Genomic DNA, 12,554 nt, shown 5'->3' on the forward strand with positions numbered 1-12,554 from the left:
AAGCTTTATCACTGGTCTCCAATCTGACTGTAGAACCCCAGTGAAGGACAATGAACTTTCCACCCATGTCCAACATCCTACCTGAGAGCTAAATGCTTTAGAGAGCCTTGAGCATAAGTCAGGTTGAGGAGGGAACGATCCAAGAGAAGGAGAGGAAAGTCGAAAGTTAGTAGATACCCCATCCGGACATTTACAGTAATACCTCAATGTTATGCAATTCAAGTTGCGCGAATTCACAATAGCACGCACTTTTCCTTGGAACGTAACTAATTATCATTTGCGAGTATTTCACAGACATGCAAACGCAACATTTTTTAAACCTGGAGAAACCTTGCAAAGGTGTTTGTTCAATTTTCATAGTACATGTAGTATGCACATACTATGTTTATCAATATTTTCAAATATTAATAATAATATAACGGTAATTACAAAATTAATGGTAGTATTTTAAAGAAGTAGGGGGGAAAGAAGAGAGAACTATGATGTATGTATGGATGCACTCTTATATTTTTACCAAACATTTATTCCTTTTTTTATGGGTAATGTATAAAGCTTAACTTTTAAATAAAATTGCAGTAACTTTAATTTGATTTAAAAGTTAGTTTAATATTTAGCATGATTAGGGTCATATTTAGTGTTCAAACTCTAGAAGTAACCATTTATTAGCATTTTTAGAGACAGTGCCAAACTTATGCAAAACTTCCCTTTGCTTGAGGGGTCTGGAACCTAACCTCGTGTAAGTTCGGGATATTGCTGTAATACCCACTTCTCCGCTCTATTATACAGGCAGTCCCCGGTTATTGGCAGGGGTCCCGTTTCCAGGGGTGTGCCGATAAGCGAAAACTGCCATTAACTGAAACTCAGTGATTTATGGCGCTGATAACCAGTTATCGGCGCCATAAATACCCTTATGGCACACCATAAGCATCCTTATGGCATGCCATAAGAACCCTTATGGCACCATAAGGGACCTTATGGTGCTGATAACTGGAACTCATCCCATTATGACGCCATAAATAGCTGATTTTATGGCACTAGACAAGCTCCATAAAACCAGAACGCCGATTACAGAGTCCGCCGATAACCGGGGACTGCCTGTCCTATTTATAGCCATTTGGCCCAATGATCTGCCAGGCATCCCGGGAGTGGCGCCCTGTCTATCGCAACGACCTGTTTTGCCTCTTTCCCTAGCTCCCCTTCCTGGCTTTGAGGAGCAAAGCTGAAAGGGACACTGCTGCTTCTTTGACTTTGATGAAGTTGTAGGCTGAGGAATCCTAATGGACACTGACTACTTGACAGGTTTCCTTGGAGGAGACCACCTACTCTGTCTTGGAGGAGGAGGAGGGCAAGAACAAGCCTTTGACTTCAAGACTGCCTGTTGAACAAGCCTCTTTGGTATCAGCCCACCATCGGTCTATCACATCTTATAGCTGTTTCCTAGGGAAGAGAAGCTCCAGTTCGAGGAGGTCCCCATTTTGAAGAGAAGACAAGGACTTAGGGTCCACTGAACTTGTCATCTTCGACAGGACTGCATCCCTCCTAATCAGGACCAGGTTGGCCCACAAAATAGCACTAAGAAGGTCCAGGTGAGGAAGGCAAGCTGACGGAACCTCCTTCGAACAACACAATGTTATCCTGGCAACTGCAGACAACCACAAGTTCAGCCACGACACAGTCTGGAAGGCAGAGAAAGCAGTTGACTCCAAAGTCGAGGCCTCTTGAAAGAACAACGAAGGACCCTCAGCCCTCACCTGATCTAGAGTTAAGGCAGGCTTTAAACGGATCACTTCTGAATTAACTTGCCGAGACATCAGTTGAACCATGTTCATCGAGTAGTACTTCCTGTGCCACACAGGAGGAACAGGAGTAGCCGTTCCATCCCAAGACCAAAGCATCAACATGCTGCAGAATTGATTGAGTATGACCCAAACATGGGAGGTCAAACGATGCTTTGCCATCCTGTATCATGCTGAGCAAGGCCTCTATGCATGTAGGCGTCATATAAGACGGAATCTGTGTCCTACCCACAAAATTATTGAACTCACAAATGAGATTGATAACCTCTGAGAAAGAGGGCAGAAACTCTTGACTCTTCCCCTCCTCTGAATTCAGCATAGGAGAACGACGACGTGACGAAGATGGGCGAGAAAGATCCTCCTACTTTTCTGCGGCCAATGGAGAACCTTCCCTCGGAGTGCAGGAGACATCCCTTCCACCAGAAGGACAATTCGCGAACAACAGAAGACCTTGTGTGCGAGGACTCATGTACAGGGTCGAGTGACGAACCTCGTACACAGGCATGCAATGAAGCATGTGCACATTCATGTGATGGAGCACACACATGATCATGCAATGAACCATGTACACAGTCGTGTGATGGAGCACGTACACTACTGTGCGATGGAACATGTACATAGCCGTGTGATGGAGCACATACATGCTCATGCGAAGGAGCACGTACACGTTCATGTGAAGTAGCACATACACTCTTGTGTGATGAAGGACGAACACAATCCTGAGAGGTCGACCGATGCAAGGAAGAGTGTCATGGAAAAGGAGACTGCACTCTACACCTAGAAGAATCACAATCCTTGACTCTGGAAGGTGAACGGCACATTTAGGAACTCCTCAGAAAACAAGTTTAGGCCTCTTAGACACAGGAGAAAGGCAGTCTTTTCCATCAAGCAGAGTTGAAGAAGCCTTGCTTTAACGAGAGATACATCCACGGCCAACAACAGTCTTAACGTCTGCGACCCACAACAGCCTCCGGTCTGACACTAGCATGTCTGTGGGGATGATGGGCAGGTGAAGCTGCAGGCTCTGGAGGAGGAGAACTCCTGGAAGGACCCGGATCAGCAACCTGAGAGGGTAGCACCTTTGACTTCTTAATCAGAGCCCTCTCATCCGTACGATGGATTCGAACAGGCTGAGGAGACAAAGAACTAGCCTGAGAACTCTGATGAGAGGGAAGATCATCACGAACTGGAACAGGTCCACATACATGAAGGTGGGAGACACGTCCGTGCAAAACACCTCTCTCACTCTCAGAAGAAGAAGCAACAATGTCCTGAATCCTCCAATGTCTGACTCGAGAACGAGGGGGAGGAGGAGGAGAAGGGGAAGGAGCCCTTGGCCTACAACGCTTCTAGCTAGAAACTCTGGATACCTCTTGCTAAACACAGAGTCCACCCTATTAGCTATTGCTTGAAAGAACGCCTCCGAAGGGTTGATAATCGACTGCGATGACATCATGGACGAGGCTGGGAGAGACGTCATGGCAACATGCGGAATGAGTGATGTCTCTGAGGCTGACATCACAGCGGGGTAGGCTGCTGGGAATGATGTCACTGCATCCGGACTGGCAGCCCAAGTCAGTGCCCTCACTGAAGGCAAGATAAGGGGCGACCCAAGGTATGCCATAGTTGTCGATGGTGTCCTGTTAGGAGGCAGCACATGCGATCTAGTGCGAATCCATATCTGAAACAAAAGAGCAAGATGGCATAGCCTCCTCTCTCCCAGGAGGGAGATTACCTTCCATGAGAGAGGGGCAATGTTATAGTACACCAAATCACCCTGCACATCTGCTGATGCTTCCAAAGACGAATACAGTACGGTCTCCAATTATGTGAGAATTTGGTTGATCCACAGCCTTGCAGAACTGGAAAATCGCAGATTTCGATGCACATAACTTATGGGAATAATTCCATTAGGGCCGAGGCAAACGGCAACTTACGCCGTCAAACCTTTTTATACTATCCATTTTCAATACTTTCTATGCACTATACTGTAAATTTTTCTAATTTGAAATTGTTCTTATGGATAAATAAAATATTAAAAAGGTTTTAATAACTTGATAAAGTTTAAAATTACACCCAAGTGTACTGTACGATACAGTCATTTCCTTTAAAAAACCTTTTGGGTGGAATTTTCTTTACCTATCCTCTGCAAAAAATCTTCAAACTCCTCTATCTAATCCTCCGCTAAGAGTTCTTCTGCTGAAGGAAGGCTTTGTGAACCATTCTAGGTTTCAGGGACTGGTGGATCATGCTTGTCTTCACTCCCGTTAGGCATAACAAACTTACTTACAAGCGCCTGTCTCAGTTTCTTTGTCCGTCATGTTCACTATGCAATCGTTTTTATCTAGATTTATTTATTATACGATAAAAAAAAGAACTGATGAAAACTCAGAATTTTATATGAAATTACAATTTCTTAAAAAGAAATGATAAACATTCAAAATTCAACATAAAATGACAGTTTCTTGAAAAGTTTAGATCAAACAATTTCTCTCTCTCTCTCTCTCTCTCTCTCTCTCTCTCTCTCTCTCTCTCTCTCTCTCTCTCTCTCTCTCTCTCACATCTGCTTCTCTGCTAATCACTTTTACCAATCATTTTCATCAAAGTCTATTTCAACAATAACAAAAATAAATAATCAAATGCCAAAAGTTAGTCAAAACAAGTTAACCTAGGCAAAAAAATTCTTACTCATGTTCAGCAATGACGGATTTCAAGTTGTCGGCTGCTGCCAAAATGGAAGTTGCTCTTTCCTTCATCTTTAACTTAAGGACAAGCTTTTTAGTTTTGAGAAAATAGGTCTTCCTCTTCGACTTATAGGCAGATGCATATATGATGCGGATGATCAGAATACACTTTGCAGATCTGAATAATATGATGATGATACCGATCATTCATACACACTGTGCTATGACGTCACAAATGCGTGAGGGTGAGCCTTCTGTCTTAGCTAATGGCTGAGCAGAAGCCTTCAGAATATATTTTGCAGATCTGAATAATACCTATGGTGATGATGATGATGATCAGATACACTTCGCAGATCTGAATAATATGTATGGTGATGATGATGATATCGATCATTCACACACTACGCTATTTATAACGTCACAAATGCGTGAAGCAGAGCCTTCTATCTTAGCTAATGGCTGAGCAGGAAATCTTTCTCTCACATTCCCCCACTCCTCTCAGATACCAGCAAACCCCACCCCTCCCCACCCCACCCCACCTAAAATACTTTAAAAGAAAGTAGATTTGATACGTTTGTGGCGCGTGAAACAACTGCATAGAAGGGGAATCGCACAATTGGAACACATATTTCGCTAAGTCTTCTGTTGATGCCCTGTCTCCTTTCTTTTTTTCCATGGAAAAAAAGAAAGGAGACAGGGCATCAACAGAAGACTTAGCAGAAGGAAAAGTTCTGGACGAAAGGGAGGCAGCATTGTCCACTTGGGTAGGCATGAATCCCTCCCAAGAAATACAAGTAGCCATCCAATGGGACTCCCTCTTGTTATAGAAACTTTTCCACTGTGACACAGACCAGGAACGACATTCCAGGCAAGGGTTAATGATGTTACAAAAATTAGAATGGCACCTACTGCAAGTGGAATGAGGGTCAGTCAAAGAAGAAGCCAAAAACCTTGAACAGGGAAAACCTTAGGCTCTTGGACACACGTGTTGATGGGTTGTAAACTTCTTGGCTGTATCCATAACACACAGTAGGCACAGACACTTAAAATCACAAAGAAATCATGGGCTAAACAAAGAAACCAACTTGGGAAGGAGGAATGTAAATCTGAGCAACCACACTCAATGTTGTTGAAAAAAGACTATACTACCCTGTTTTTTTCATCTGTCCACCCGCCTGTGGTGTTTGCATATGGTAACACTGCGCCCTGGGCTTTAGATAGTTACGTTTTGTGTAAGTTTTAGTTAAATAAAAGGATATCTGGGTGTACATTTCCAACTGAAAAGTGTTTTAATAATTTACTGTAAGTGAATTACACCGTTAATATTCGAAATAGGATATTATTATAATTGTTGAATATAAGCAGAATGTAACTATCTAAAGCCCGGGACGCAGTGTTACCATACAAAACACCACAGGCGGGTGGACAGATGGAAAAAACCAAGTATAGTGTGTCACAGGTTGAGAGGTGACCGGTGACCAGCCTCCACCTCGTTTACACTTGGGTTGCCTGATGTCACAGATTCCTTGCATTACAATCTTTGATTGTTTTTGATTGGTTTACAGCTGGCAATAGAAGATTATCCTAATATTAAGAGCTCAGGTTTGTTAGCTATAAAAACACAAATTGAATGAAAATTTTTAATTTTTATTAGGAATACAGTTATTGTGTCTTAGTTTGGTAATAAAACAAATAAGAAAAGTGAGCTCATTGAAAGTATGTAACAATATAAGTACGTGTTCATATAGTATAGGTGGAACAGTGTTTTTAATCACTATAATCAGTCCTCGGTTATTGGCGGATTTGGTTAATGGCAATCCTGGTTTATGGTGCTTGTATAGCCCCATGAAATTGGAGATTTATGGTGCCATAACCTGCTGAGTTCCGGTTATCAGCGCCATAAGGCACCGATAATAGTTAATGGCGCCATTAACCATATATCGACGCCATTAACCAGTTACTGACACCATAAATCACCAAGTTTCTGTTAATAGCCATTTTCGCCTATCTGCACCACGCCGAGAACAGAGCCCCCGCCGATAACTGGGGACTGCCCGTATAAGTAATTAAAAAAACTATTTTCATATTGTGAAGGTAGCAGCCTTACAATGTAATGTGTACCTTTATTTTTTCACAGATTGAATGGATGAGTGAAAAGTTGACTAAAGCTTTCGACTCTCTGCGTACAAATCCCTTTAGTTTCAAACATCTCAAGTTTTGTCACAATCTCACGGATCTCAGTCGTCTTCCATCACCGAAGGTACAATTATCTGCCCTTTATCTTTTTTTAAAATATTGCTAACTTACTGGCAAGTAATCCTGTCCTCTTCCTTCCTTTAATATAGTAACTTAAATGTTTAGTGTAGAAGCAAAATGAAAATACCAAAAACAGTTACAAGGGTGTGTGGGAGCCCCAGCAAAAGATCCTTATACTGTATTTGTCACAGAACTGTGTATGTAGGTCTGCAGTTTTGTTGCCTCTGTGTAATGACTGGAATTTACTTGTGTCTATTTTAAGTTGTCAGAAGAAATAATAGCCCATCAATACAAACCCTTTGCTTATAATTAGTACATGTTCATTGTCTTGAAAACCTTTAGACTCTTCATACCCAGTTCCAAAGAAAGTCTGCTGATACGTCCCAAGACATTTATCTAATTTATAATGGTGACAAGTTTTTATTATTCAGATATTTTAACTGATTTTTTGCCAGAAATAACAAATTAATTTCCTGTTTGATATACTTAACCCATTAATCTTAATTAGACTTCATCATCATCATCATCAGCTGTTGCTAGTCCACTGCAGGGCAAAGGCCTCAGATGTGTCTTTCCACTCCCATCTGTTTATGGTCTTTCTATGCCAGTCTATACCCGCAAATTTTCTTAGCTCGTCAATCCATTGTCTTCTCTTCCTTCCCCTGCTTCATTTGCAATCTCTGGGGACCCATTCTGTTAGTCTTTTTGTCCATCTGTTATCTGACTTCTCATTATATGTCCTGCCCACGTACATTTCTTTTTCTTAGTTGTTGTTAGAATATCCTCTACTTTAGTTTGCTTTCATATCCATGTTGCTATTTTTCTGTCTCTTAGTGTTATTCCCATCATTATTCTTTCCATAGCTCTTTGAGTTGTAACTAGCTTTTGTTCTAAGGCTCCAAGTTTCTGATGCATAAATTAATACTGGTAGGACCATCTGGCCAAATACTTTTCTTTTTAAGGAAAATGGCATTTTACTTTCCATAATCTTATTTTTTTTACCAAAAGCTCTCCATCCCATGCTTATCCTTCTTTTGATTTCGGTCTCATATCCTAAAGAAACACTTACTATCTGCCCTAAATACATATGTTCATTAACCCTCTTACGCCGAATGGACGTATTAAACGTCGAGTCAAAATGTCTCCCGTATGCCGAATGGACGTATCATACGTCGGCTCAAAAAAGTTTTTTTTTTAATTTGCAGAAAAATACTTATAGGCCTACCAGCCGAAAACTTTTGAATCACGCGCCTTGGGGGATGCTGGGAGTTCATGGATCAAGGCGTTGTTTTGTTTATAATCGCTACGCAGGCGCGCAAGCGCGAATTTCTTTCTTATCGCACTAAAAAGTATCAGTGACACATCTCAAAAATTATTTCGTCACTTTGACATAATTTTTGCACCATTTTAAATTATCCTTTACATGAAGTATTATATATGAAAATGTGCGCAATTTCATGTAAAATACAACAAAAAAATACTCATGATTGTAGCTTTTATCAGTTTTGAAATATTTTCATATAAATAACGATAAGTGCAAAAATTTCAACCTTCGGTCAACTTTGACTCTACCGAAATGGTCGAGAAACGCAATTGTAAGCTAAAACTCTCATATTATAGTAATATTCAATCATTTGCCTTCATTTTGCAACAAATTGAACGTCTCTAGCACAATATTTCGATTTATGGTGAATTTATGAAAAAACTTTTTCCTTACGTTCGTGCGATAACTCTTCCGATAAATTTTTTCGTGCGATTGTCCTAATGTTTGCACCCTTTTAAATTTGCCGTTACATAAAGTTTTATATATGGAAATGTGTGAAATTTCATGCACAATACAACAAAAAACAACCCATGGTTGTAGCTTTTATCAGTTTCGAAATATTTTCATATAAACAATAACGTTAAGTGCACAAATTTCAACTTTCGGTCAACTTTGACTCTACCGAAATGGTCAAAAACGCAATTGTAAGCTAAAACTCTTATATTCTAGTAATATTCAATCATTTACCTTCATTTTGCAACAACTTGGAAGTCTCTAGCACAATATTTTGATTTATGGTGAATTTATGAAAAAAAAAAAAATTTTTTCCTTACGTCCGCGCGGTAACTCTTCCGAAAAAATCAGAATTTTTTTTGTGCGATTGTCAAAATGTTTGCACCATTTAAAATTAGCTGTTACATAAAGTTTTATATATGAAAATGTGCGCAATTTCATGTAGAATACAACTATAAATGATTGAAGGTTGTAACTTTTCTCTTTTTTCGAAATATTTGCATATAAATCACGATAAATAGAAAAAAAACCCACGTTCGGTCAAATTTGACTCTACTGAAATAGTTGAAAAACGCAATTGTAAGCTAAAACTCTTACGGCCCAGTAATATTCCGTCATTTTTCTTCATTTTGAAACACATTTGAAGTCTTTAGAACAATATTGTGATTTATGGTGAATTTTTTAAAAATATATTTAACTTCACTCCGCGCGCCGATTCGCGGCCACAAGTCTCTGAAATACGTACATTGCATTATCGTTATATTTGCTCCTTTTCATATTAGCCGTTTTATAGAGTTTCATATATCAAAATGTGTGCAAATTCATGAAGAATACAATAAAAAATAATTGAAGGTTGTAGCTTTTTCCATCTCCGAAATATGTGCATATAAAAAAGTATATATATAAAAATTTCGACACTGGTCAAATTTAACTTGTCCGAAATGGTCGAAATCTGCAATTCTAATCTAAAACTCTTACAGTATCGTAATATTCAATCATTTGTCTTAATTTTGAAACAAATTGGAAGTCTCTAGAACAATATTTAGATTTACGGTGAATTTTTGAAAATAAAATTTTTTTACGTCCGCGCGTTACGAATTCGTACATCATTTTGTGATAATATTTTTCCGGTGTTGCTTTTATTGTTTTACAATGTATTATATATCAAAGTGATTGCAATTTAGTGTAAAATACAAAAAAAAAAAAGTAACTCGTTAGCTTTGACCGTTTTTTGCACAGCGGGATTTGAATACAATTATCTATGAATTTTTTTTTTTCACTACCATATATTGCATTATTTACATATGATAATGATATTATTTTTCATTTCTGATGATTGCATACTAAACTTCAGGCAATGACAAAAAAATGAGCCAGAAATGAACTCTTTAATCTTCAAAACTAAGCGCGCTGTGATTTTTTGAAAAAAATTATTTTTTCCGCTTCCGCGCTCACTCCAAACTGGCGCCGGCATACGGGAGAGGTTTTGATTTTTAGGGCTTCAGCGTAAGAGGGTTATCAATCTCTAGAGATTCGTCCATAACCCTGATTTGTTGTCTCTGCATGTTCATTTTCAGTCCTACATTTCTGCTTTATTCAAATCTGTCATCTTTTGTAATTCCTCTCCCGATTCACTAAGTATAACTATGTCCTCTGCGTATCTTAAGTTGTCAAGGTATTCCCCATTAATGTTAATTCCTACATTTTCCCAATCTAAATTCTTAAAAACTTCATCTACACAGGCTGTGAATAATTTAGGAGAGATGGGGTCTCCCTGTCTAACTCCTTTCTCAATCGTAAATTTCCCACTGTCTTTATGTAGTTTTGGGGTTGCTGTATTACCCGTATAGATATCTTCAAGTGTTCTAACGTAAGTTTCATCTATTCCTTGCTTTTGAAGGGTTTTCATTACTACTAAAGTTGACAGAATCAAAAGCTTTCTCATAGTCTACAAATGCCATATATAGTGGTTTGTCATACTCTGTTGATTTTACCTTTAGCTGGTCAATTATATGGATATGGTCAGTTGTTGAATACCGTGCGGTCTTGGTTGATTAAAGTCTAGCTGTCTTTCTATGCGGCCTAATAAGCTGTCTTTCTATGCGGCCTAATAGGATCTTTGTAAATATTTTATATAATACTGAGAGTAAACTTATTGGGCGGTAATTTTTCAGATCTTCTGTGTCTCCCTTTTTGTGAATTAATATCATGATAAAGGTTTCCAAGCTGGTAGGTATAGAGCATTCTTGTATAAAGTTCAGTGAATTTTACTATTATGAAATCTCCTCCATCTTCTCCTGGTGCTTTGTTTCTTTTCATGAATTTTAATACTTTCTTTACTTCTCCTACTGTTACTTTTGGTACCAGCTCAAGTGTTTCATTATTTCTATTGACAGAGTTATTATTTGAGATGAATCTTACCTACTGTTGAATTTAGCTATATCTCCCCGCCGATTAGGTGAGTCGGCATTCAAACAAACAAAAAAATCGAATGGCTGCCCGGATGACTGTCTAGTTTACCTGTTCTCCACCAGGTGTGTTTCAAATGTTTTAGCCCTTGTCAGAATTCTCCTTGCCGCCATTGCGGCTAGGCGATTGTTGGTATTCTATGAAGTTTGACTGTTTTACACCTGTTTACGGTATTGTAATTTCATTTTTCTAGGATATCTTCCACTGGAAGCAAAACCAATGACCTCAGGCTATGTAGGAATGCTTTGGTGTAACCAGGATGGTGAATTGGAAGTTGATCAACATTCCTTTGTACTGGCAGGGGTACAGAGGGATTTTGGAACTACTAGATGTGAAGAATGTAGGGAATTGTTCTGAGAATTTATGCCTGAATATGTCAGATATAGGAAAGACTCGGACTAATAGATTGCGAGAGCAATTAGTTAGATCAGGACTTAAACCTGTCAGGCTATCCCTACTTAGACTAGGCATTTTAGTAGGCTAGTATTGACTTCCATTGTAGCTCTGCCTTCTGCTCCCCATTCGGTTCAGGTAAAGCGTAACAAGAAGTTAGAACATTATCCTATTTTTAGTTCTAATACAATTTGAACTTAGTTCGTGACGGGAACGTTCCGAATCCCTCCAGTGTGCGCTCATTTGAGCATTCCCTGTTAGAAGTAAGGTGTTGGTGCCCTCGTCTGTATGTAGCCCGAGCCTAGGACTGCCTTGCGACAGTTGGAAACGTCCGCTGCCAGGGAACCGGGTCGGTTCTCGGGACGATGGGATTCTGTGCCCTCCAATACCTACTTCGCCCTTTTTCATGGTCTGAATCTCGTTTAAAGCTTTCATCGAAAGACCGTTAAAGAGTTCACATAAGGACTGTATCGGTAAGCGTTAATGCTCGCTTCTTAGGCGCATTCTGTTGGTTTCAACACCTAGTTTGAGGTGTTAGCATGCATAGGCTTAAAAATATATGATATAGGTATAGACATTTTATTGAGATGATAATGTATCTGTAGCGAGTTTTACATGTTTAGATATGTCGACTCGGTCGACTTTTTATCTCTCATGTTTTGGTTATTCTAAATTCTTGTATGCTAGCATATTCCTTTTTCTTTGTAATGTTTGTTCGTGTGCTTCCTCTTTGGCTATCGGCAAATCTCTTTCAACTGCCTCAATTAATGTTTCTCTTTCAAGTCTACACTGTCTGTAGTATCTAAAGTTCTCGCCGAGTTAGATATTCTAGCTTCAGAGATTTCTAACTTAGTTTCGTATAGGAATGCTTTCAAGTATGTACGATCGCTTTCGGACTAGGCGGGAGCATTGTAACTCCTCTCCCACCGCCTCCAACTTTTGGCACCTCATTCTCTCTCTCTCTCTCCCTCTGCCGAGTGTCGACTCTTGCGGACCAGGGTTCCCAGACGTATGATAATTATCGTATGAGTACGATAATTTGACCCTCTGTACGATAAATGATTATTAATCAAAGTACGATGATTTGAAGAGATTTGGTACGATAATTTGTTCTGATACATCTGGGAACCCTGCGGTGGACATTGTTGACTCGTCTCGTGTGAACGCAGTTGACTCGTG

The 12,554-nt window shown here is 39.5% G+C and overlaps 1 protein-coding gene across 1 annotated transcript in view; it reads left to right on the plus strand.

Moving 5' to 3' along the window:
• Positions 1-12,554, plus strand: part of LOC135216419 (probable cleavage and polyadenylation specificity factor subunit 2) — a 217,622-nt gene that overhangs the window by 114,579 nt on the left and 90,489 nt on the right. The window contains exon 7 of the mRNA XM_064251764.1: positions 6,618-6,740. Within this exon, the coding sequence (XP_064107834.1) occupies positions 6,618-6,740 (123 nt within the window). The remainder of the gene's footprint in view (positions 1-6,617; positions 6,741-12,554) is intronic.

This window comes from Macrobrachium nipponense, chromosome 6 (genome assembly GCF_015104395.2).
Source record: "Macrobrachium nipponense isolate FS-2020 chromosome 6, ASM1510439v2, whole genome shotgun sequence".
Taxonomy (NCBI): Eukaryota; Metazoa; Arthropoda; class Malacostraca; order Decapoda; family Palaemonidae; genus Macrobrachium; species Macrobrachium nipponense.